Source organism: Micropterus salmoides, unplaced genomic scaffold, assembly GCF_014851395.1.
Source record: "Micropterus salmoides isolate LMB-PRFRI ecotype aquatic unplaced genomic scaffold, ASM1485139v1 Ms_hic_scaffold_15, whole genome shotgun sequence".
In the NCBI taxonomy this organism is placed as follows: domain Eukaryota; kingdom Metazoa; phylum Chordata; class Actinopteri; order Centrarchiformes; family Centrarchidae; genus Micropterus; species Micropterus salmoides.
In genome coordinates, this window is record NW_024040596.1 from 16,291,843 (window position 1) to 16,318,797 (window position 26,955).

The following is a 26,955-nucleotide window of genomic DNA, read 5'->3' on the forward strand; positions in this document are numbered from 1 at the left end:
AGTTACAGAAATCTAACTAGAAAGCACTGCTTCAAACATCCCCCTCCAAAGAAGAGAGAGGAGTGTTGCTCAGAATCCAAATCCAGTCGAAAATTGCACCAAATTGCTTAGACTTGTCTTATCAGTGGAACACTTGCTATCTAAAACTTCACATTTTGTTCATAAAGTGTTGAAATGGACTAATCTGAGAGGCTTAATGCAATCACTGCGAATCCTTTAATCTGGAACATTGAAATAAACTTTATTATCCAGTCATGACCATCACTCCTATATGACACTATTATTGACATCTGGGTCCTGTGTCACTCTTACATTCATTTATAATCTGCTGGTTATTGTAATGCACATTGTTCCATTAGTGAAATCATGGGCATTGTGTTAGTTCATTATTGTCATATACTGTCATAGCTGTATACTGTCCCTCCCTACCAGAGGCTAATACATTTTCTGATACAATGGAGGACACGTGGACAGCAGAAAATACCTTCTTGTCTCATCTTTTGAAAATGTAAATGCAACTCATTAACTTAACATCGATGGCAAGAACTATATTTGACTTTAAGGTACACTTCCTGATTTTGGTATAAAGTTAATTTAAAAAATATATTAACACTAAGCTTGAGGAGTAAATCCTTAAGGTAAATAAGCACTTAAGATGCATGGCAGGTTATTGAAAAACAGTGAGTACACAGCTGTATATTAAGTAGCCCAGAGTTGGTATCTAAAATGACAGAAAATGGACTGAGGCTTTATAGCATTTCATTTCAAATTATTTGATCATAACCGACACCAAATGAGGTGTTTTCTATGTGGAGATTTGTGTATCAATCTTGACCTTGAAACACCAGGGCCGGGACTCTCTTGTTTCTAGACAGTCAACCTCATTTTGGTTGTGTGACCTTCCTCTGTCCTCCCTGCAGCTGCTTCTGATGCCAGTGAGCGGACTCATACAAGATGGACCCCCTGTTGGGAACAGTCGCAGCTCTCTGCCAACGGATCAACTTACATCCAACAGAGCTGCAAAGATAAGATGTGAAATTAAATATTTGATCTTGATTGTTTACTTCTCAGGAGGCAGGTCACAAATTAAGAAATTTCCCCCAATTCTTGGCCGGTTAGTGGTTAGGACATTGAGTGGGATAGTGTTAAGGCAGACTGCTACATTTGCGGAGCAGATGCAAAAGCGTATAAGCAAACGGCAGTGACTCTTTGTAAAACATATCAAGACATCCTGTTCTGTCTATTTGGTCTTGTTACAATGGGACTGTGTGGTGGCCAACTACAGCTCAGCTCACACAGCTGTGGAGACAGATATGGTCTAGAAAGTTTAACCACAGAAATTTGTGTTGAGGAAATCCCCTGGGTTGGCTTAACAAGGTTACTTGACAAGTTTATTGTCAAAACATAATCAGACGACTTACTTTGATACAGACATTCTATGAAATTGCACAATTCCACCAATAAATCATTTTCATCACTTTAAGGCAACTAACAATCCTGTCGTATCCTCAAATATGCATTTCTATATTTTTTTGAACTAACTGTAATTTGTACCAGATTGCCATGTTAGCCATTTCCTGCGTAATTGCATATTTATTGTGAGCACCTCTTGCAATTCCAGTACTTCAAAGGTTTATTTAATGGTAATGTTACTGTTATTGTCTGAGCTCAGATCTCTTATTTTCATTAACAGAAAAAAGAAATGTACTCTTCAGGGGTAGCATACAAGATAGAGTGCAAATTTTGATCTTTTCAAACCATCTTCCATAACACATGAAATTACTATCTTTCCTATCATGGTGAGAAAAGGAGTCTAATAGGAAGAAACTAATAGCTGTTCAAAGTGTAATGAGTCATTAAAACTCACTGTATCTCCACAATGCACAAGGATTAGGCAGTGAGGAGGCAAGGAAATGGAACACCATTTCCTGGTCTTATGATACCCTCTTCTGGTCACTTTGGGTAACTGTTTGATTGTCTTCTGAACTACATTTTAGACAGCAGAATCTGTACTGCTCACCATAATTAGGTATCCATTTGCTTTTAACTTCATGCTGATTCCTGAATGACCTCCTGGGGGAGAGGGTCAAGTTAGATGTTTACCTGGCACCAGGAAAAATGGTTCCATAATTGAGTTCAATGTGCACCCTACTGACTTTTACATTCATTTTCTACACTGGTGGTAACATATTTGAATTTGTCATTTGTTGTCACTTTTAAAGAGTATAGATACAAATGTATGATGTATATCATTACATAATGCTAAAAATGGCCTAAAAAGATCTAATTAATTTATACAATAGCCCCACTTAAGGTGCAAAGATGAATACAAATGTAATACAAATAAAAGCATAGACAGAGAGAGACAACAGACACTAACATTCCAGTAACGCTCATGGGCTTCATGTTTCTTGGTAATATACATCTAACTTGTAAAAACATTTTTGCTGTATCTACTTTTTTTTTTTGCACAATTACAAAATCATTGTCACATTCAGTAAGTTTGACAAGTGCCACCTCCTGCCATAACCACATGGCACCCATGTCAATAGAAACATTTGTCTATAGTCCTTGTTTTAGCCTGGAGGTGGAGAGGGGTCTTCTGAACAAAGTATAACTTGAACAGAATATACTCATAACTGCATGTCCTGACCTATGCCACTATGCCCTCACTTATTTGACTCTTCTTAGGTTTTTAGCTTAGGTTGTCTCATGTCATACCACAAAAGTAATTAAAATTCAGGCTGCCATTTTCCAGTACTTACAAATTGTCTACAGTTTTGAAGATATAACTAACTAATGACAGTCTGACTGATCTCCAGTCACATACTGAGGCTAATGATACATAACTTTGAGTGCAATTTGATTTCCATTGGATTTAAAGGTATCAGACAAGAAGGGCAACAAGCATGTATAATTGTTTCTCATTAAATTACAAAGTACATTACATTTACAAATATATCCCCGTGAATAATGCTGCTTAACCATTATTCCTGCTTCTTAAATACAAAAAATAGCATGTATACACAGGCAGTGAGTGCTGAAAAGTTCATTAAAATTACACTTAATACAGTGTAAGAGCCCATATTCAAAACATATTTATATCATATTATGAAAGAAATCAAGACATGGGTGGTAATACGCACATAGGCTGCAGCATTTCCACGCTTAAGACAGTAGAAAACTCAGTGTTAAAGTAGTAGCAGTATATATCAAGGAACTACAACTTTAAAGCAATATTACAACACAAACAGTATCTATATTTTTACATTCAACATTAAAAAACATTCAAAATTCCATAAAGCAATCATTTTATATTATGTTGACATATTCAACAACATTTATACAGTTAAAACCCCCTTGCAAAATAATAACACATCTAAGAAACAGTTTGTGTGTGTGACTGATGATGATGAATGACCCCTTTCTCTTAAAGTTATCAGTATAGTACAGTCAAAGGAAGCATCACACCAAGGTTTCAGGCAGGGCGTCTGCATTTTCTTTTGATAGTATCTGCCATATATGCCATCTCTCCGTCTGACAATTCGGTGTACCATGGCCTTTTTCCTGCCCAGGCCCAGAGGCATCTACAGTCTGGAGGGCAGGGCTTTGCTGGGACTGCTGTGAGGTTTGGGTGTCAGGCTGATACGTGAAGAGGGAGGGCATCGAGTGAGAAATGTGAGTCTCCCTCAGTTGCCCAGAGTACTGAAGGGGAGACAAACTATTCGTCTTGACCTTAAGTAATGGACATGCAGGCTGTCCTGTCCTTTGTGCCAAGTTGTCCGAGCTGACGGCTTCTGATTGGCCAGTCAATCCCTGATGTAATGACGATTGCGGTTGTCCCTGTCCTCTTTGGTCATGAGGTCCACTGCTGCTGCGAGTCACTGGGAGGTGTGGCCTGATTTCCAGCACACCCAATGAGGTTTGTTTTGGCCTGACGGGCAGCTTGTTGTTACCTTGGTGACTGCTCAGCCCCTCTGATGATCCGTACGACTCACATTCCGACATGTCTCCAAGCGAGCCTGGGAGAAACCATCCGTTAACATCCAGCATTCATTACATATCTCAAGACCATCTGCAACAACATGCATAGAAGATAATATTACCGGTGATATGATTGCCAGTAAAATCCTTGCTGAACAGTTCATGCCAGGTGTCCCAGAAATGATCAGTTGAGGCCTCTAACAGGAACAGAATGAGGTTTAATTGATTATTATATTAATATAAAATACAGTGCATTTCTCACATATGTTTTAAAAAGCTAAAACATGCTAAGGATGTTTCTGACCATAACTAAGAAAGACTAAGACTACCTACTAATCTAGAGTTAGCATTAGGTAAATATGAAGCTACAGCCAGCAGCCAGTTAGCATAACTTTGCACAAAAACTGGAAAAAAGCTAGCAAATGGTGCAAATGTTTATAAATGCATGTGTTGTATGTAAAATGTCTGTGAAGTCATCTAGGTCATAGTTCAGTTCATCTAGAACTGAAGAAGCCTCATGGATGAGAGGCGAAGTATCAGCAAATTCCATTTGCAATTGATTTTAATCTTCTTTGAATACTGTTGTATGCACATTTGTATATGCAAATGTTTATAATAAATCTGTTTATAATACATACTTATTATAAACATTTTGTTGCCTTTGGACATTGTCCAGCTAGCGGTTTTCCCCTCGTTTTCAGCCGTTATGCTAAGCTAAGCTAACTGGCTGTTTGCTCCAGCTACATACTCAGACGTGAGAGTGGTGTCAATCTTCTCATTTAAATGTCAGCAAGAAAGCAAATAAGCAAAGTTCTGAAATTGTCAAACTATTCCTTTAAATTATACTTTTAAAAATCTTAAGTATATGTTACAATAGATTTTGTTCACCTTTGTCCATAGAAGGTGTAGGAGAGGTGCTGCCAGATCCGTCTTTAGAATAGCCACTGAGTTTATACTGCCCAGAATGTCTGGGGGTCATGTCTGAGAATGGACTGCTGTCCTCTGGGTATTTACACAGCAGTTGATCTGACAGGACAGGGGAGTTGTTGTCATAGGGAGACACCTCTCCACTAGATGCTTTGATGGAGTCATTGGATAAGCGTCTCTCAGTCAGAGAGGACTTTTCTGCTCTAAGGTCTGGTTCTCTGCAGTAACAAAGGAAACACAATGTATATCATATATACAATGATCGTGGCTTGGGCAGAGGGACACAAACCCTCTAATAACCCTTTAAACTTGTGGGGTCCAGCATTTTAGTCCACACATAGCTGTCAGGCCCCCATCCCCACCCTCGGCCCTGGACAGACACAGAGAGAAAAGGTGGGAACTCACGAGTCCTGAGAGGCCTTCCTCCGCAGTAAGTAATCCACAACATCAGGATCAGTTTCTAGCAAACTAATCAGCACCTCATTCTGCAGGTCAGCAGGAACCTGGGAGAATCAAAACTCAGTTTCACTGAAGCTCAAAAGAAGAGCTAACATTTTATTCTTTGTTACCTTAATTTCACTGTGCCTTAATAAGTAAGCACAGCTGAACTGAACCAAACAATGACAGAAGTATACACTTCTCAAAATTAATTAGTTAGCGTTTCTGTTAAGCATACAAATAACAGCATTATCACTAGAGCATTTGGTAAATTGCGCTTTTACATCAACAATTTTTACATAGTGTCTATGATGCAATTTCAACAGAGACTTTATGTTGTGTGTATGGTTTGTTGGTGAGACTCATTAACAGCAGTTTAGAAAAACAGAACTAATACTGTAGAGCAAGTGTCTGATGTGCCTTTCCCCTCTGGCTTCTTTAACAGATCATTCTCAGATTCAGAATTAATTGCATCTGCTATGTTTCTGGTGAAAAGCAGAAACCATAATGTGGATGAGGATCTTGGTCTTGTTCCCAATCATTGTCTATAAACAACATGACATTTATTAACCTCTCCAGGTTCAGGAGAGAAAAAACAAACTGCATGAAGTTTTGTGTTTTACTGTGATTCTACTTTGTCTTGCAAGTAACTGTAAAAGCTTAGTCAAAACCCATAAAGATAATGTTTAAATTTTATTAGGTGGCTTCACTCTATTAAGCTTAAGAACTCCCTTATAAACACTATTTTGCCAACAGAAGACCTGACTAAGACTTTGAGATAGTTACATTAAACCCAGGGTTGTCTTTTGCTTGAATGTATTTTGGTGTGCATTAAAGATGGCTTACCATAAATAGTGTATCATATGTATTGATCATCCTTTGGACTACGCCGATGATGGCTGTGCTCTCCTCTGCACGGGCAAAACTCTGGACGGCAAACTCTTTGTCTGAGTTTTTCTGCTTATGTAAGAGGTTGGGTCCAAAGATGGTAGCTAAATTGAGTGATGTCATCTTGTTTCCTGTGATCTAAACAAATCAGAAGGCAGAATTTATTTGACTGGACAGTCTACTGAACATCCACACTTTCACTTTTACTTGCCCCACATTGAAATGAGGGACGACATGATAGATTTCTTTAATTAAAATGTATTTTATTTTTAAGCCATTATCTTCCGGTTAAAATAAATTCTAGTCCAGCACCTTTGCTAATAAACCTGTCACTTCAGTGCCAAATTATTATCTGCGATTACCCAAATTTGACCACTGCAATTACAAGATTTTTTCTAGACTGAAATGATTTATATAAAAGTTAACAATGGAGCTAATTTATCCTAGATTTTCTTTTGGTCTGCCCATGACCTTACCCATAGGATTAAATACTCATACACGCATATCATATTAAGAGTCTGACTCTTTTGCTGTAAATGGACGATCCCTGGCACTCCCTGGAAATGTTGGGAATGTGCACCAAACACAGCTCTGCCACCATCAAAAAGGCCGGCTCTCCATTCTTTTGTTCAAAGAGACCAAGCACACTTCTTGTTCAGTTACAGTATGTATGCTCTAGGACCAAGGCCAAGAATAAACTGGTTTAAATCCCTGGGAAAAAAATAATCTCCACTGTGATGATTAGACGTCAAAAAGTAAGATTACCAAAAAAAGGTGACCATTACAACAAAAGTGAATTTGGGCACAGGTCAAACAGCAAAGACCCGGGGAAACGGCAAAGTCATGTTCACAAGGACAATGAGTTGATAAAGTGCTTTAGACACTTCGCTATTCGTAAATGCATTGTGGGAAATTTATATAAAATATGTAAAAAAGGAGATTGTGATGATCAATCATTATCTTTCAGCCTTTCACATTACCATCTCATATCTTTCATATCATATCAGGGATTTCAATGACAATTTTTCAGCAAACTGTTATCTATAGGCCCAATATGTAGAAGTTGATAAAAACTGTTTCCCACTATGTCAAAATTTCCTTATGCTTCTTGTTGTAAATAAACTGGAGAAATAAATGATGTCCAAACCGTATGATGAATTTAGATGGACAGCGTTTGTGTGGGGTTGTTTTGTGCAGCAGGGGGTTATGTTGGTTATGCTAATCAAGATTCCAACAGTGGGTCACCATGCATAACGCGCTATGCTTTGTTACAGCACGTTCCTTCACATTAGAGGCTGCAGATGTAACAAACATCTGTCTTACTGCCTTCAGATGGCTGCTGGAATTCGTCACTATCCCATTAAGGTTGTAAACAGTTTATTTACGCTATTCAGGATCATTCTGTGATAGTTGGTCTTTTCCTTACCATATATTTTTTTAACTTGCTGGTTGAATCCACAAGTCAAAATGTGTGACATACTGCCAACAGCGCCTGTCCGCATACGTTTAATCCCAATGCATTGTCAAAGCGTCAACTTTGAATAAAATATCGACACCTTGTCTTGTGTTCATCTTGTCACAGGCCAAACAAAAGCAGGTGTGCTTCCAACACTGCCATAAAAACGGGGAATGTCCAGTTTCTTTACCTTACGACCCTCGTTGTCTAGACTGTCTTCGGCATGTGCAGCCACTGTGGACAACAAGCAGAGGAGGCGCTGCAGCGTGTCGCTGTTACAGGGAGGAAGCAAAAATATCAGGAGCTGGATGGCGCTCTCTTGGTCTGAATATTCCAGCACTGCAGAAAAAAAGGCCACCACATTGACATCAATTTAAAAAAACACCACACGACTTGAACGTTTACAGAAGAATTGTGACTTATTTTTTTGCGTGTGTGTATGTGCTCCTCACACATTGTGCTGATGAAGGCCGTGTAGAGTTCTCTTGTTAGCAGTGGGTCAGGCATGTCTCTGAGGAACTCTTTTAGCAATGCAGCTACATCATGAACACTGTGCTCCTCATACAAATGTACCTCCCATCCCTGGTCAAACTCCTCACGAAGCTGGGTGAGATATTGTTACAATTAATTACAGCAAATATGTCGCTCATAGTTGATACAGTTTATTGAAATGCATGGGGTGTGTTAAAGCCAACCAGCTGAAATTGTACCTGTCGTACTCTCTTCTTGGAACTCCCAACACGGAAAATTCCAACCGTCTGCAGGCCTGAGCAAAGATGAAGATGCTCTTTTAGTGCCAACATTGTGTCTAATATTCAACTTCAAAAGACGCTCAAAATATCTGACTGACAAGGTACTGACCAAACTGCATTTGTTAGAGAGATATGTGTTAGAGCTATGCTGGACATTTCTATAGCATAAACTACACACTATTTGAGCTATTCTTAGTGTTACTTTTCAACTTTGATAATGTGTACCGTATTTTTCCAGGTGTTGGCAGCAGAGATCCACTACCCTGGGCACCTGTTTGTAAATAGGGTTAAGGCTGAGCTTTTTGTCATGGTGTTTCTTCCTGTTGCCAGCTGCCTCTTCTGGCAGAGACAGCTGGAGGGCCTCCAAAAGCCGAGACTGGTTGTCATCAAGGTCAGTGATGCAATCCACAGATACTCCACCCTGTCAAGCAGATAGGTACCAACCATACAGTGACTGTTGTGAGTGTTAAAATGCAGTGCAGTCATTTAATGACTGCATCATCCACCCGCTGAGTGACTATCCAAAAAAGGTCACAAATTCCTAGAGAGATCTAGTGTGCAAGTTTAATCAGACAGACTTCCTGCTGCTCTTCAACAGCGTGTCAGATTTATTGACAGATAAAAGCCTACCCTTCTGCGTGTCCGTGGGCCTGAGTCTGGAGTGCCGGGCAGAGTTGATTCATTAGGAGTCTCAGAAGTGGAGCTAAGGGACGAGTTACTGCTGGAGAACTCCTTGTTGGCCCTTTTGATGTTGGAGGTGAGGTGGAGGAAGGATAGCATCAACTCAGTGGGGTCGCTGTGCTCCCCCCGTGGGGTATCATGCCGCTGCTTGTGTGTGCGGTCGTTGGATATGACCTGCGACAATGGTATGCCAAACGCCTGGGGTATAGTCTCTGTGTGAGGGGGAAGGGCAAGACGGTGAGACTTAAAGTTCATCTTGATGCATCAGTCATGTCAGCACACTGTATATTTTAAGAATTTGATCTGCATTCATGCTTTATATTCAAACTTGACATTTGAAATAAATGCTCCTTAAAACAAATATGACAAGCGAAATCCCAAGAACAGTGCTCTGCAGTTCACATTCATAGTCAGGGCACACATACTTTCTGAAGTGCCTTTGTAAACAAAAGAGGAAAGAGAGGGCTGGTCATGCCAGAGGATAGGCTGTAATGAATGAGCCACCACTTAAGATTGTTTTTGTTATTTCCCTCGACTGCCTGTCTGACAGAGAACATCACTTTCCTGCCAGATTGTTGCAGCGGGCGCGGCAGTTGAAGATCACAGCTCCCTCTGAGACTTCTTTACTGTACTGTAGATTCTGATCACTCAGTGCTCCATGGGTATAAACAGCTGAGAATGTCTGCTTCAGTGAGTCTATACAGCTTCAGCCAAAAGGAATCTTTTCAAGACTAGACTAGAAACTAGCAGGGAATAAAGTTCTGACAGGACTCAGTGGCTCTTCCACAGACCTACAAACGAACTTATCTTCACTGGCTTGCAAAGACTAAAAATAATATCCACAATGGGTCATCAAATGAGTGCATTAGAAATGATCATTTAAAGACAACGTGCAAATGGAGAACACTAACATTCCGCCTATAGTATAGTATATTTAGTACATCCCACATTACCTTTGTCTTTACTCTTCTCTTTAGATAATGAATCCAACTTCAGCCTAAGTGACTTCTTGTTCTTGTGGCCATCTGAAAAAAGAAGTATCACTTAAATAAAGAAGCCTTGTTAACATATTCCTGCTTTTGCTTGCTCCAGTTAATATTCTTAGTCTCCTTTCCTAAATGGTTTTGCAATAAAAAGAGCGAACACATGCAGACAAACTGTTCATAAAGAGTCAAGACAAAAACAGGGAGTTTGAATGTTAATTCATAACCCCCATACAGGTGTATCATCAGTATCAACACGTATCGTTAACATTATCGTTATTTTACTTAGTACCATAAATGGCACTCTAAAAGTTTTGACTGGGAGTAGATGACAAGGTTACAAGACTACAGAACCACAATAAGAAGAAAAACATTTTCTCAACAACAACAATGGTCTGCAATTAAACAGACAATTACAGTGTACATTTAAGGTAGATAATCTTACCATGAAATCAATTAAGCATCAAGCATTTATCACACTCAAACATGAGCACTACACCCTTACACAAAAAGGAAAATAATTATTTGCATGTAAAATACAATAAAACAAAACAGAAAGAGAAACACTTTCTGCCATTTTGCTTGGGACAGAATAGCAACTTGGTGAATAAGGATGGGGACTATTTGTGTGTGTGTGTGTGTGTGTGTGTGTGTGTGTGTGTGTGTGTGTGTGTGTGTGTGTGTGTGTGTGTGTTTTAAAGTACATTTAGGGATGGTGATGTGGCAGCCAAGGTTGCGATCCTGTAACAATCGTTTATAGGCCACGTCCTGGAGACGAACCCTCTCCAACTCGGAAAGGCTTTGCAGAGGGACGGGCTTCAGGCCAACGCTACGTCCTGACTCGCTGTTCCAGGTGAAGTCCCCCTGAAGACACACACACACACACACACACAGTATTCACACAAAACATTAAATACATTCATCATTGCTGTCACTTTCAAAGATCATGACAAACCACACTTTCTACAGGCCCTCAGTTTGCATGAACTGACTGATCTCTTTGCTTCACTTAAGAGCTGACATGAATGTCAACATAAATCATCTGCGGTTTCCAGTGACAAAATCTGACAGCTAACTCCGTGAAGTTTGTTTTCAGAGATGCCTAAATGGTGTTAGGGCTGAACAATTAATCGAAAGCTTAGCAAAACTGCAATATGGCCTACTGCAATTTTCAAATCACAGGAGGTGCAATATTTGTTTTATAGCGAAATGTGTGTCAAAATCCCATTTTAAATTAAATATTGTGCTGCAAAGATGTCCTGGCCTACACATCATATTCTACAGACTTAAGAGAACATCTTTGTTTCGTAAAGATCCTTGCAAAAATCCCATCATTATCCCCTTAAAGATGAATTTCAATTAAAATGAGAATAATTATGCAAAAAGGATTCCCTCTAATATCGCAATTGCAACATTATCAGTCAATCGCAAATAGATATTTTTACAAAATTGTTCAGCCCTAAATGATATTAACTTCTTGATGCTAGCATGGGACATCTGTCCCATGCTAGCATGCTAGTAATTTAACACTGACAGGGATTTTTAGTAGGAAGTAGTTTGCAAAACCAAAACCTGATTTGAATAAGTTTTCTTACCAGAGAAAGCAGCAAGAATACTCATTATGTAGATTAGGGCTGGGCAATAAAACAATAATGATAATTATCGCAACATAATTTTTCTCAATAATATAATTAATGTTCAATATATCGTTAATTAATATTTGGTCTAATAGTTTTGAATGTTCTACATCAGATTTGTTAAGTGATCTACTGTTTGGCATCAAGTGTTTGTCACATTCTGACCAAAAAGAAAACCACATAATTAACCATCTGGTTTCTTCAATTTTCACTCAGGAGCAAAAATCAGCCTTAAAACTTGAAAGGAATAATGATTTGACATATATCGTGATAATTATCAATATCAAATGATATGAAATGTTTTTATCGTGATAACATTTTTGGTCATATTGCGCAGTCCTAATGTACAAATAGCAAACCCTTTAACATATGCTCTTAAATGTGAAATACCTCATCTTATTTCTTTCCCTACTCTGCTCATTAATTTCGGTGTATACTCCACTGATTTTTTTGTCAGCAGTAAATCAAAACATTTCATAAACAATGTCTATATTAGTAGACGATACTACAGATGAGCCATTCTGAAGGTTTAGTACTGTACTAATGACGGGGGAAATAATCTGATCTGAAATTCTCAACCTTTGAGCATCTCCACACTGGAGATTACAGTGCTTTGATCCAGTACAGTCAAGCCAATCATATGAGCCATGTTCCAAAGAGGCTTAGAAACTCGTTATCAGGATAAGGCTTACTCTAAAGTGGCTCAGTCCCATTAAATGAGAATTAGGTCTATGCTACAGTAGCATACTATTTTCTAGCACAAATACAATATGACAAAGTACACTATACAGTACAGTATGTACAGATATTGTGAACTTACAAGCATATTTTCTTCAGCCATATGTTAACGGTACAAAGGCAGCGGACACTAGCTTGTACCCAGTTGTAATGGAGAACCAAGCGGGAAATAATTTAGAGGTAGACACAATTCATTATAAGTTGTTAATGTTAATGAATAGTATTACATCTTACTATTTGGATGAACACAGTATGGCTACCTTTCAATCCATTTAATCTACAGTAAATACATTTCAACTGTAGAACTTCAACTAACAATTATGTTTATTACAGATTAATCTGCTGGTTATTCTCTTGATTAAATTGATTAATCATTCAGAATATAAAATGTCAGAAAATACACAATTTCCTACATTCATCATCAAATGGCTTGTTTTGTTTGACCAAAACCTAAAGATGCTCAATGTACTGACATCTACTGACAAAAGACAAAATAAGGCAGGAAATCCTCACAGTCTAGAAGGTGGGACTCAGACATGTTTTTGCTCGACAAATTAAGCAATAATAAATGCTAATATCCTCCCAGGTGAAATTAGTGGGTTAGCCAGTTATCTTTGGGTTTGCTGACTCACTGTTATCTAGGGTAGCTCACCATGTCAACCTATGCTGCATGGCTAACCTGCTCCAGAGCAGGCTAACTTCAGAGGATTAGATAAAAACCAAGGGTGTCACTTTGTGTTGAAAAGAGGTGAGGACATTTAACATCATATTAGGGGTGTGACAAAACACTTAGTCCACATGATAATGCACAATATTGGAATCACAAGAACAAGACAAGAAGATACACAAATACTACTTACAGGGGACTACAGTACTGACTATATCATAAAGTGGCAAGTAATAAAGAGCATTAGATATTTTAGATTAGTTTGTTGCTCCAGGCTTTCCATTTCCGCTCTGGTTTTAAAACAAAGCGTCTAACAAATGGAGGTGTAGTTTACCATTCTACACTAGTACAATGGTTCTCAAACTTTTTCACATCAAACTCCTAAACAGACACAAATAAGATCACAGATTCCCATCTGATTTGTCACAGGGTCCCCCACATAATAGGATTTTTGCTTGTAGGTGTTTTATTACAGAAAGTGCATTTTAATTGTGCAAAAGATTGACAGTGCCTTATTCTATCACAGCAGCTCAGAATATCATACAGAGACTTTGTAATGATAATTTGAAATATAAACTATAGACAGCTCACAGCATAAATATGTTTATGCTATGTTGTTTTTTGCCCTCACTTCCATCATTTAAGCATGGCAACATATGATCAGGGACACAAAAAGGCAACATCAATATACAGTCATATTTGCTGTCATCTAACCATTTTTGTTCAGACATTCCTCTCGTGTGACTATATGGGAGTGGAAACTTTCTCCCTATCTGATGTGAGGGTCAGCTGGCTTCCCACAGTTTCTCTCTCCATAAGTGAAGTGATGTCCTTATATTAAAAGTGAATAACTTTGCTTGTGCCAAAATACCAAGTATTGTGTAGGCCTACCACAGTTTGATGCAATACCTTTAGCTATTCCACAATCATAGGTTTGAGTGGTTCATGTCCAGACATGATTTTTGAGTGCATAATCGCTTGGTTAGAACGCTGAAACTCACTTATCCACTACTGTCAGATGGATATCAGAATAAAAAATGCCTATACAATAATTACATATTGTGGCTTTTTTCTAACATAACCTTTTAGTCTATAATTTTTTTCAAATTTGTCCCAATGGAAGAATGTCAGACTCAAACAGCTGCTCCCAGTCATTGTTTCTTATTACACTGAGGGCATGATTGCAACAGTCAGTGATGAAGCAGGTACGTTATGATGTAAAATTAAAATACTATATCTGTCCTGGCTGCCTCTCAGCAACAGCATGAGCCATCTGACTTTACAGAAAGAAGCCTAACAGTGCTATAACCCTTTTTACTGTTGCTCTTTTGACATTTGAACTACATGGTAATAAAATTTTTTGCAATTTTGATACCAATATTTATAGTCAATTGATTGATCATACATTACAAATATTCCTGTTTTTGTTTTTAGTCACCTATTTCTATACTGCTGCAACAAAGCCAGCAATAACAAGCACACCAACTGAACCATTCCCAGTGAATCCACAGCAAGGTGCACTTTCCTTGGCAGTCCAGTACTTTTTTTCAAAGCCTTGTTGAAAAGCAAAGCTTTTGTTAGTGCTCTCTGGAATACAATGAGAGGAAACGTGCAAGGTAGTTCATACAAAATAGCAAGATTGAAAGCTCTGATTACACCAATCAACCACACTTGAACTAGCTCCAGGGAGGTGATGAATATTCGTCAGTGCTCAGGAAGCCATTCAATGGGCATTGTGCAGGGGAAGAGTTTTCCTCAAGAGCTCCTATAACTCTGTCCACATTCTTGTTTTTATTTTCTTCAACACTAAATTTCAGCATGAGATGTTTAAAAACTGCATACAATTGCAGACATTTGTCCCGTATCGTGTCACTTTTTATAAGTATACAAAACCAAAACAATACTGGTGTGTTGATCCTTTAAAACTCGGAAACGACCGGCAGCAACACAAAAAGTAATTCAATTTCTCACATTCCCTTACTCTTAAAATAAATGAATAACTTACATAAATGTGCTCCACAGAGTACACTGTTTGAAATTCAAGTAGATATCTAATATTTGTTCTTTGCTTTCAAGGTAATGTCTTTATTATTAAGAAAGGGTCCTTGGAGGGCTGGGCAATTAACAAACTATTGATGTTGACTAATTTGTAATGACACAACTGTGCACAAGAAGTGGGATTGGGAAGAAGTGGAGATGCAGGAGTGGGAATCACAGAAACGTTGGTGTGTCAGTCAGTGTAGTACAGTTACAATAAAATTAAGCATCGCTGGGAAAAAAAGCTATTCATCAAAAACACCACTCACATTTGCAGGTTAAACATTTTTTCCACGCCTTTTAGGATGTTTCAATAGGCTACTTTCCAAAGTCTGGCTGCCATTACATAAATGCGTTTATGTCATTGTGTTTTTGGCCCCCTGTAATTGTTTCCTCCACTTTTGTAAGTGAGACAAACAGCAGCTACTCACAAGATACGCGATGCTTCGCTCGAAAAGGGGTCCCCCCGTTACATATACTCCAGTCGCCATGCATGAGAAGTCCCCTCTCAAACGTGTCGACTGCCACTTACTGCCAAATAAAGTGACGCCATTTGACTCCAGACGAAACGCCCCGCATAAATGCAGTCCACATGCTCGCAGCTTAAAAGTGGAGCAAGTTCAACGACTGATTTACATTACGGTGGGAGACAAAGTCCCTGTGAGTAATATTACCACTGATACAGGGACTGGGAGGGGTCAGGTGCCAGTACTCTTGAGTTAGCTCACAAGTTAACAGAAGAAACCCCATCTGAGGAGGGGAAGAGAAGGACCTCCAGGACTGTAACGTTACGTTAAGTTAGGTAACATTACACGTCACACATAACGTTACAGGTAGCGTTCAGTCACGAAAAAGTCTTTTTTTCGAGAAAGGTCGCTATCTGCGTGTTTAATCAACGCTAGGGATTAGTGTGTCGGTATCGTAGACTGTATACAACAGGTTAGTACTTGAAAGGATATCGCTCCACCCAGCTTACAAAAAAATGTTTGGAAAGGCGTGTCGCCCTAAATACAATAACTTACCCGAGAGCATCAGCCACCGTTTCTAAGGAGAACAAGTCAAGGCGAATTACAGCACTGATGATAACGTTACACTAACAAAAACAAACAAATAAACTCCAGCGAACTTACTTAATTATCATGGATGTACGTTATAATGTTAATGACTAACTTACTGTAATGCAAGTTAACTTTACTGTACCGTTACTGTGCCACAGTTGTGAAATTCATCCATAACTGCCCAAAAAACTAAAAGTGAACAGAATTGTATTCGAGCTGTTGAGCTAATGTTTTGCTAGCTAACGTTATCACACAACACAACCTTTAGCTTGGTGATTGGATACAAATCATAAGTGACTTACCAAAATAATGTCAATAAAACCAAAACTCCTTGCATTACAGATACACAGGGAAAATATAGTTTGGTTTATGCCAGAAGTCTAATTGGGATCACAGTCGAAAATATTTGTATTTTAATTGGAGCCCTACTTTCAACACTGTTGTTGCTTTTGAACCTTTCCAGCTTTATCATTATTGAGAGATGGCAAAAGAGGGAACACAGATTTGATGAGTCTCTAAATCTTCACATTTTCTAAAAAAAAAAAAAAGCTGGATTTTAATTGAAATATATTTTATCTTGGAAGATTAAATGGCTTTGTAACAGAGAGTTTGCAGTTTCCTCCAAGCTCTTTCTCCTTCAGGCCATCCCTCCTCCATGGGTCTTGGAGGAATGCAGATAACCTTCCATCTAAACACTTACTCCAACAGCACAGTAGGCCTAAATTAGTAACTAACATTTGACATTATGTGGAATAAATATTCAAAATCATCAAACACCTGCATGGATTCTGATGCCCAGAGAAACACTGTCATATTAGGCTCGTAATTAGGCACGTAAAAAAAAACAAAAAAACAACACCCACCATAATCTTTTAATCTACCACAGAACTATAGATTCAGCCTCCTCCAGCCTGACATAAAGGGAATGACAATAAGATTAAAATGGCATTTGAAATATATGGCCAGTGATTATTTAGCACACAATAAAACATTGTTGAAGTAACATTCTGTATATAAATAACAGCAACAGTAACAGGATAGCGGTGTGTATTTTTATAAAACTTATAATTAAAAAATTTTACTTGATACAAAATGAGTGGACACATATTTGAATGCTACCTACCCTTAATCTTTGTCCCAGTGATTAATGTCCTCATTTGGTCACTACATTACTGCAACAGAATGATGAATGGCTCCCTCTAAAGGCTTTCTAAGTTCCTGCAATTTGCTGGTTTCCTAAGGGAAACCAGTGTAGAAATATATTTCATAGTTGCATATCTGATCTGGCTACACAGTTACACAGAGTAACTAGAGGGGTTGTGTATTATATCAAATAAATGACTATTACATCACACGCTGTCTGGGTTCCTTTCAAAATCACAGACATTATTTCATCACTATTAAAACAGAATGGAGAAAAAGGAAAATACATTGAATGTAAATTATTAATAAGTGAGGTTTTTACAAAAAGCTTTTAACCAAAAGGCAGTATTTTCCAGTATCTCAGAAGGTCTTCATATCCAGAAGCTACTCCAATAATAGTCCCAAAATAAATGCAAAATCAGTTCAAATGAATCCTAAATATGGACTGTAACCAATGCTAGACACATATGTGGATCAGATAAGGAATCCATCAGTCATATTAGTAATTGACTTGCAGTGGGATGTCATTCTTACTGTAAGACATCCAAAACATTTCAAGATCAGTTCTCTAGTGCAATATGCCGGGCGTATGTATACAGGAGACCAGTGCAGTTCAAATGTATTGCAGGTTGCTGAGGAAATACCTAAAATTAACTTTAATATACATTTTGTTAATGCTGCCTTAACTTATTGTCCTCCAAACCAAAACACTCCACAATTATCAAATCTCATAAAACTTTCACTGTTTGATGTTCTGTCTCCTCTCCCACAATCCAGTGTGTTCATTGAATTTTGAGCCTAAAACAATATTCTTCAGTAAACATATTAATCTCGTCTGATGGCAAGTTGCACTGTTGAGTGTGATACACTGAGTAGAACTGGGGAATAGTAGTAGGATGCTTTGCCTGTATAATAACTACACCCAAGACAGTTCATATGCCTTTCTTCTACCATCTTAACTCATTTTTACACCCCTTCTGAGTGGAGACACATACTCTAGCTACTTGCAGCAAGCTGATCATACATGTCAGTTATGTAACCACACAGAGGTAATTGAAAGTGAGATTTGACTGAATTGATGTGAAACAATGATCAACCACGTATGTTTACATCTAACCCACAGTTTATTTTTCTCCTTCTCAGACACAAACTGGATGCTACGGTGCTGCAGTTTGAAGCCAGCAGGTTTAGTTCCATGCCATGCAAATGGACATTCTCCTTGTAGGAAGAAATATGTGCCTGAGGGACTGTAGCCAAGGATCAGGTCATGCTGCTCTACTGTGAGAATTAGGAGTTGTGGCTTTCTACATGTAAACCAGACATCTCTGCTTTCCATCTCAGCTCAGGCTACTGAGACCCTGAGTGAGTACGCCTCTAATAGAGCACGGTGATATTCAACCTATGGAAGGCAATTTATAGCATTATAAAATAATGACACTCTGAAACTCCCTTTAATAGAAGAGAAAGTATGTGTTTTTAATTGCAGCATCATGCTACATTAAGTTATGCATGATAATTTGAATCATGCATTACAGACATATAGCAGAGCATACACTAGGGTAGTCAGCAGACTTAAAGTATGATCAAACACATCTCAATGATGGATTTCCTCTGATTATAGACTCATCATAAGCATGTCGTGGCACCAGTCTTATTCAAAACCTATGTTTGCCCATGTGATTTAGTCTTTGCTAAGCACAATACATATAGACTGGATGGCATTCAAAACATTAAATACAGTAACTTTTTATATTTAGAGGTCTGGACCGCCTGAGGTACAAGACATATAGTATGAGCTACATCTCATAAAAAGAGAATATGGTAGAGCTGGGGCTGCTGGGCGGAGGTACAGCAGTGTTTTGTGCAAAAGGGGAAACATTGTCAGCCTGACTTCCCTAATGTTGTTGAGACAGTATCTTAGATACTATTGTCCCTGAATTAACTGCTGGTTTGCACACCCAGACAATTTGACTTTTATTATAGACTGAGGCACTTACTTACTGCCAGTTTAAGTGGACAGCGTAGTCATGTGAGTCTCCAGGAAGGATCTCACACCTCAGACCCTAGCTGAACTGGCTGAAGTTCTTCTCAGTGTAATGTAGGAGCTCTAAAGCTGATGATACACGCTCTCATGCTCTAAGAATACAGTAGTGGAGTTGTATTGTCTACAAATATCCCAAAAGGTTGTGTATTAGTAGTGGTAAATTTCATCAGGAATTAATAAGAATATAACAACTACATTTTTAAAATGTGTCTCAGCTTGTTAATGTTGGTGTTGCAGTGGAGGTAACATTTTCCAACTTTACAGTGCTTGGCAAAAGCATAATGGTGTAGGCAGCATGCAATCACGCCCCAAAGTCATAAATCACATTAAATATCCTCTCAGACACAGAGCTGTCTCCAATATTAATACACGTTTTTCAGAGTCACCGTGATTGCATTTCTATGGGCTCTGGCTGTATGGATCTGGGTTCTTGTTGATGACTGTAAGAGGGACCACATACCTGGTATTCATTACAAGCCTATTACGATGTCACGTCTGTAATACATTTAGATTATACTAAACAAACAGTGTTACCATGAGGACCAATTTAACAGATTGGCTCAATATGACGCTGCTTACTGCTATAAATCTGAAATAAATTTATCTCCAATGAAAGAAGAGATGCAGATGGTCACTGTAATGGGTTTTACATGTGTGCTTATGTATTTTCCCTGTTCTTTATGCTATGAAATGGCACAATGAGGAACCTCCTCTTTAAGAGAACACCAGTAATCTTTTTGTACAGGCGCTGCAGTGATAACTCAGGTAATGTGTTTTCTTTGTTAATATGGAAAAGCTATAACAGAAATGCCATTGCTTTTAATTACGCATTTACTGGACTGCTACTGCTGCTTTACTTAGTGTGGTGGCAGTAGGCCTACATTCTTCTCTGAGGCTGATTTGAATACATCAGTAAATGCAGAAAATTGTAGTTTGTTGTACTTTACTGCACAGGCCATGATGACATCAACATTCATCACAGTTTCTTCCAGCACTCCACCTCCAAGTTTATATAATGATGTAGGAGAACAAGCCAATTTTTTTTTTTTTTTGAGTCTCACTAAACACTTGCCAAATGTGACAAAGTGTTCCAGTCACACCTCTATCGGCAGACGATCAGCAAGCTGGCGCAAGCAAAGGCTTCTCCTGACATCATTTTATCAAAAAGGAATGAGTTGAATCATTTTTGGGTATCTAGTGACGCAGCTACAAAATTATAGTGCATTAAGGGGTTTGGTACACACATTAAGCTAAAAACCTATCTTGTTAGTCACAGAATTTGTGATGTTGCAATAGCGGGAGAAAACAATAATTGAATGCACCACAATGTACAGCAATGTGTTTGCTTAAGATCAAAGGAAAATACCAACACCCTGTACTTGGCTACATCATCCTTTAGGGAATTCCAGCCACTTCCGGAATTTGTGGTTGTAGGCTACAACGCTGCGCCCCTCGCTCTCGAGCTTCAGTTCTTGTAAGTAGTACTTCGTGTATGCAATGAGAAAATAAAACAGCAAGTCAAAAGCACAAAGTTTTAAAAATCACATCGTCAGCTGTCATCGTCATCAAGTGTTTCGCCCCCGCCCCAGTTTATAAAAATTAAATTGCCGTCATTACAGTCATCAACATAATTAAACTCATTTAACGCCAACAACGTCTCTAACCCTTATCATCACAGCCCGCGACCTGATTTATCATCTCCATTCCAAACACTGGGAAGCACGATAAATCGACAAATCCAGACATCTCTGGCAACAATGGGTTTCTTCGTGCTGACTAATCTGACAACTACTTCGATCACCTGCACCACGAAAATATCAGGTCACTGACCTTGTACGATGTCTCTTCGGCTTCGGTACCATAATGTCGCATCAGCAGCGCAGGGTCCAAGCTCCTGGTCTTCCTCAGTCTCCGCTTGGAAATAGTTTTGGGGCTAAGCGAGCATGAGAAAACGGTGCTTAACAATCCTTGAGCGGACATTATCTCCTTTTAGCTGGTTAAGTTGTGATTAAAGAAAAAGATGAAGTTCATGTCTCTGCCACAAGTCCAAACGGAATGAAGGAGTAGCACCGTTTCACAGCAGCAGGTCCCCAACGAGTCACCATGCTCAGTATTATGAAATAAGCGCCTGGAGTCACTGGTCACCTCCTCCACCTCCCTCGTAGCCTACTTCTTCCTTTCATGCTTTTAATAACGGTTTAAAAGTATGACATTGTATTTCCCTTTCCCCCCAAACAAAGAATTAAGCATGCACCCAGCTATCAGGGAAAACAGTCCTTTATTTATGCCTGTGACTAAGTGTGTGCTTGATTAAGTTACTCATGCTGTTAAATTAAAAAGGTGAATTATTATGCACACCAATCAGTGTAAACACAAAGGTAATTAAGCTTTCAAACATGACACCTACTGTTTATGTAAAAAAAAACACTGGAAGAAATGACCTACTAGAAAGAAAGACAATATTCTAGTAAGCACTAGTATTTATTTAGATATTGAATTTAGCCACTCGAAAAACAGCAGTCAAAATAATATACCACAAGCCAGATTTCAAATGTAAATGTAATATATCAGTTTCCATATTTAGCCTGTAGCCTATATATCCCAGTCACTGAAATTAAATTATTTAATACACAAACTTTAGAAATGACATAAACTAAGAAGTTTATATGAGAAAGAAGCATATTGTTTTAGGACACCAAACATACTCTAAATATAACACTGATGCTTTTTGTAATCTGATTATACAGTATGACATTATCAGTTTTAACTGGGCCAGTTATAGAGTTCTTTGTTGAACAATAGTGGTATTTGCTGATTTGCAAGGATTCATGGCATCTGAATTTCTAGTGGAGCACTTTTATTAAAATTAACCTTTTAATTCCTCTAATTTTGATGTCACTTATGTTGAGTATTTTGAGGCCCTCAGAGTGACAGAAACATTGGACAGACCTTGCCTAAATTTACTGTCCTCCCTTGACCACACTGCATCTTTTCCATCAGGCAGCTGCAGATACTTGGCATGTAGTGCCCTGGGAACAGATTCTTCCTGTGGGAGCCCTGGGGAAGGGACCTGTGTGATAACGAGACATGTGAACCAGCACTGTATGGCCACGATAAGAATTCATCAGATACCAGAGTCCACCAAACAGACAGCGGAAGTGGTGATAAGAGGGCGGCTTTGCGTTTGATCCACTTATTTGGTGTCGGTGAGGTTTGCAGTAAGACTCCTAGCAGATTCTCATCAGACTTCCCGTTATGTCATTTCTCTGTGGGATAAGTGCAGCCTAGGGAGCTTACATCCACCAACCTTGTAAAGGATGTCAAAATAAACGTTTGGCCCACACAGGTCTTGTGGGCGTTTGGAATACCTCGCAAAATTAGAGTGCTTTCTCAAACTTAATTCATACTTCTAATGGAAAGTTTAAAAGTTAATATAATTAACATTTGTAAAAATGTATTTAATTTTCCTGATTGTGAATGTTGATCACTCTGTTCTTGATCAGCTGAAAAGCTTTCCTAGAGCCGCTCCACTGTGCAGTGCAGAATTATACATTAGGAATATAATGAGCAGTGTAATGTGCAGGCTGCTGGCAGGGATGCTGTTATGATTGCTGTCTCACTGGAACCATAAAGGTTTCTGGGGATGTATGTGGGAGGCAATTTTTCATTGTGATTTATTAGGTCAATTCTATTGTCCCATTAGATTATTTTGAGGGGGGATATCAGATGAAAGCAAAACAGGCTAGGTTCTCTATGTGAGGCTAAGGCATGTGATAACCACAATGTTTGTTGAAAGCAGTATCATCAGGTGAAAATATGTTTTAATAGGTAATGCTAATATTACATATTTAAAAGTGGCAGGGGACTGGCCACATCGGCTATAACATGTATCTGATTATTAAATGGGAAGCACTAACTCTGACTTGTGCTCATTTGTGTGTAGTTGACAGGCTGTGGATAATTGTATGAGTCAGCATCATATAAACTGAGAGAAAGGATCCTCCCTTTGTGGACAAAATAACCAAAATGCCACTAGATGGCAGTAGTACATCCACAATGGTTCTTAGGCATTAGTTGAGTCAAGGCAGGACGTGGAAGTCCTAATGACTGATCTGGAGAATTTACCTGGGTTGTTGCCATGACCAGATTAAGCTGCTTGGGGGCCCCAAAGAAAAAATTAGGTCCTGGGCTCCTATTAACCCCACGTTCAACCCATTCCTTCTAAATTACGTACAGTGTCTCTGTTACAGAATATTACAGCCCCAGGTTTGCTCTGTAGTAGTAATTTGATTAAACACACATTCAATTAGTAACATGCGTCATGTAAGTAGATGTATCATAAAATGTGAGACTTTGACACCACAAATCAGGTTAAAAAAGTCCCTTCTTGTGTGAGTGGATATTGTGCTTTGTGGTGCATATAATAGCCCCATATTCCCAAACTAAATTACAATTAATGATACTGCCACAAATCAATTGCCACACAGTGAACTAGGGCTTTTTGGGCCCTTGGGGATCTGGGGGAGTAGGGTAATTGAACGTTGCGTTATTAGCCTAAATTAGCTTAGCCCTGATAATATGCAGTGCCACATTTCTGTCACTTGTCTGTGCTGGTGCACTGTCAAGCACAGATTTGGTGCAAGCCGCCCAAGGCATCATAGTGTTATGAACTTTTAATGATACTGATTAAAGTCCTGTCCTAGTGGACCACCAAAACAGAGTGGAAAGGTTGCATTTGCCTTTATGTTTAACAGCTATTTCTCTTCCATTACTGTGCAGATATTGAGAGAGCCATAATAAGCTAAAAAAAAAAAAACTAAACAAAAAAAGTGGCTTTGCTCTGTCTCAAATTGTATCAATATAGGAGGATATTTAAAATGCCTGTTATGTAGGCAGGAGACATGCTGTATGTCTCCTTTTCTTTAATAAAGATCTCAACAAAATGGTAGGGTTCACTTTAACACACGCAGAGATGTAAAATTTAAACTCAGTGAGTCACCACAGACACCCCATCATTTCCAGGAGATTGTACAGTGTAAGAATCAAACATGTGTGTGGCTCATGTGTATGCCACCCTCGGGTAGATGCATCCAATGCAGAAGTGAAAATGAATGCATTTGTCTTTTGAAAACTGAGATGTTGCAAAACTGAAGTTTCACGCCCTTTAGAGTGCAGCTATATCAGATTGGTGACTGCTTTTATTACTCCGATTACCATCTCTTACATTTGATAGCACATCTTCTCTACAGCGAAGGGGAAAATAGGAGTAATGGTGAGAGGAAAATGCAATCTAGATGTCAGACAAGCACTTGATTAACCACTTACAGAAACAGTCTCTGCGTCAAGGCAAGGCCATGCCATCTCATGTTTCCACTCAGCCTGATCCTTCAGACATTACTGGCCACAAGGTATTGATTTTTCATTCTTCTCAATATCCCCCTTGCCGTTAATAGAATTTACAGTGTTTCAAGGAGGCCTCCCCTCCCCTCACAGTGCAGTCGGGATCTTCTCACCCACAAAGAGGGCACACTCGAAGCTTGCCCTCCATTAGCTCCAGTTGTGAGAAGCTACCTGAGAAAGAGAAGACATGGAAATTGACAATACAGGCAAAAATGAAATTTGTGTTAGCAGCAGTTTGGATAAAAAGCCAGAGCAGCAGAGGTGAGTCTGAAGCTGTTTCACTTTTTCCCCAGACAGAGACATTCAACAAAGAGCGATTTACGATATTTAGGGCGGAAACATGTCCCACACCCATCTGTATTATTATGTACAGGAATGGGTGTAACAAGTCAAATCTATAACTGCATCAGTATAGAGTGTGGACCCTGAATTCTGCTTTAAAGTTCAAGTTCAGAAAAAGTTATGTGTCAGTCCATCTATAAAAAATGCAATTGAAAAGATGTTTAGTTTGGTTAAGACAGAGGTATAAAAAATAAACTAAAATCAAACTTTCACTGTAAAAAACAATATAGTTAAAAAGAAGGGTATAAAAGCGAAAACAATTAAACGTTCTGTGAAATGATTCCCAATTAAACTGATGGTTTTCATCTGTATTAATAGATGACTAAAATCTGTTATTATTTGCCATTCTACCATGATCACATGCAAGAACCAATTATCTTCAATATAATCAGGCTAATAATCATCGTAAACCATGGCATTACAAACGATGCGTGTTCTCACAGATGCCGGCTGATAGGCTTGGAGCCCATCCTGCAGCAACGCAGTGCTTCTGATTCAAGTGACAACGTCGGCTTGGTGACCTTAGCAGCTTTCCATGGGCATATTGATTTTTCTCCCGCATTACAGATAATTGCTGGATGCTGTGAATCCTATCCTCCTAGGCCAGTGGGGAGGAGCTTCTATAGTTTGTTGACACGAGAGTGGCTATCTGATTTGAGGAATGTGATATCCTGGGATCTTATTGACTGGGATTGACTTTTGTGTACTTCCTGTCTATGGTATGAGTATATTTAACAGCTTATCAGGAGAGTTGGGTTTGTTTTGTTTTTTGCCTGTTGGGTTGTTCGTGTTCTATTTTACTGTTAATTGTGCCCAAGAAAATATAATGATGAATGAAATCCTGCAGTTCCATTTAGTAGTACACTTGTTTGATTTAAACAGCAAGAACACCTTTCAGACTTTAATGAGACCAACGGGTTTGTCCACCTCTGTTAATGGCTTTCCAACTTGTTTAATTAATTATGATTAACGACCTGTTTGGCATTCTTCCGTGATGGCAAAAAAGATAATTATCTCGATTCAGATTTGTAGCCAAATAGTGTAAATCACATAATTGAAATGAATGCAGTCGACAGCTTTCACAAATATATCTGTAACCTTTAGTGAGGGCCAAGCAGTAGCTCTTATTACATTAATATGAGTTTTCCTGTTCTGCATGGAGCAACTCTCATCATTTTATGCAAATGAGTGCATCTACTGTTTGTTCTGCTCCATAAAGTAATGAAAAAGTCACTTGCTTGCTGTTTTATAATGTGAGGCACAAATCTGCTTTGATGGACTGAAAATATACTTGTATGTCTTGCATGTGGAAGTAACTGCACTTTTTGCTTTTGCTTGCTTGTTTTAGCCATTATTCATTAGTTATTGTAGAGCACTGGGTTGTTTTTGTTTCATGTGCCCTTAAGTGTATTTTACTAATTAATCAGATATTCAGACGAACTGCGTTTTGCCATCGTATAAGCTGTCAGAGCAATTTGCAAAGAAGCATGCAGCTCCACATTGTTCTAAGGAAACAAATGAGCCTTCCAGCCATGCACAGTGAACAGCACATTAAATGAGACGAGCCTCAGAACACACACTGATCATTACCATATTAAATCATCAATGGTAGTGACCCCAAGACAATATGCTAAATGTGATTCTCGGTTGCAGACACTGCGCAGGGTTATTGCACTTTGGACATCCCTTATCCCCACTCTAAGTGGTGTGGCCTGTGTGTCACGGAAAAACAGGCCACTGATGCAGCGCGCTGTGGCCCGGGGGCGGGTGTTAGGCCACA

At 38.8% G+C, this 26,955-nt stretch overlaps 1 protein-coding gene across 2 annotated transcripts; it reads right to left on the reverse strand.

The window, feature by feature from the left end:
* Window positions 1–1,364: 1,364 nt before the first annotated feature.
* Window positions 1,365–21,543, reverse strand: LOC119904159 (rho GTPase-activating protein 6-like). Of its 2 annotated transcripts, none has more exons than XM_038720615.1 (13): window positions 21,264–21,543; window positions 10,814–10,973; window positions 10,080–10,151; window positions 9,076–9,338; window positions 8,671–8,866; window positions 8,404–8,459; window positions 8,146–8,296; window positions 7,884–8,032; window positions 6,196–6,375; window positions 5,317–5,414; window positions 4,873–5,129; window positions 4,107–4,181; window positions 1,365–4,022 (listed from the first exon to the last, which is right to left on the reverse strand). In XM_038720615.1, the coding sequence occupies exons 1-13, from the start codon at window positions 21,411–21,413 to the stop codon at window positions 3,466–3,468; spliced, it is 2,364 nt and encodes a 787-aa protein (XP_038576543.1). In that variant the 5' UTR covers window positions 21,414–21,543; the 3' UTR covers window positions 1,365–3,465. The 2 variants fall into 2 exon arrangements, with proteins under 2 accessions (XP_038576543.1, XP_038576544.1); XM_038720616.1 differs by lacking the exon at window positions 21,264–21,543 and adding an exon at window positions 15,620–16,145.
* Between the last annotated feature and the right edge of the window lie 5,412 nt (window positions 21,544–26,955).

Excerpts from the sequence above, each read along its gene's own strand:
- LOC119904159 (XM_038720615.1), bottom strand. The coding sequence starts at position 21,413 with ATGTCCGCTCAAGGATTGTTAAGCACCGTTTTCTCATGCTCGCTTAGC. Across the intron at positions 8,867-9,075 it reads GCCCACGGACACGCAGAAGG|GGTGGAGTATCTGTGGATTG; the intron begins GTAGGCTTTTAT and ends TCTGCTTGACAG. Across the intron at positions 5,130-5,316 it reads AGGAAGGCCTCTCAGGACTC|AGAACCAGACCTTAGAGCAG; the intron begins GTGAGTTCCCAC and ends TTGTTACTGCAG.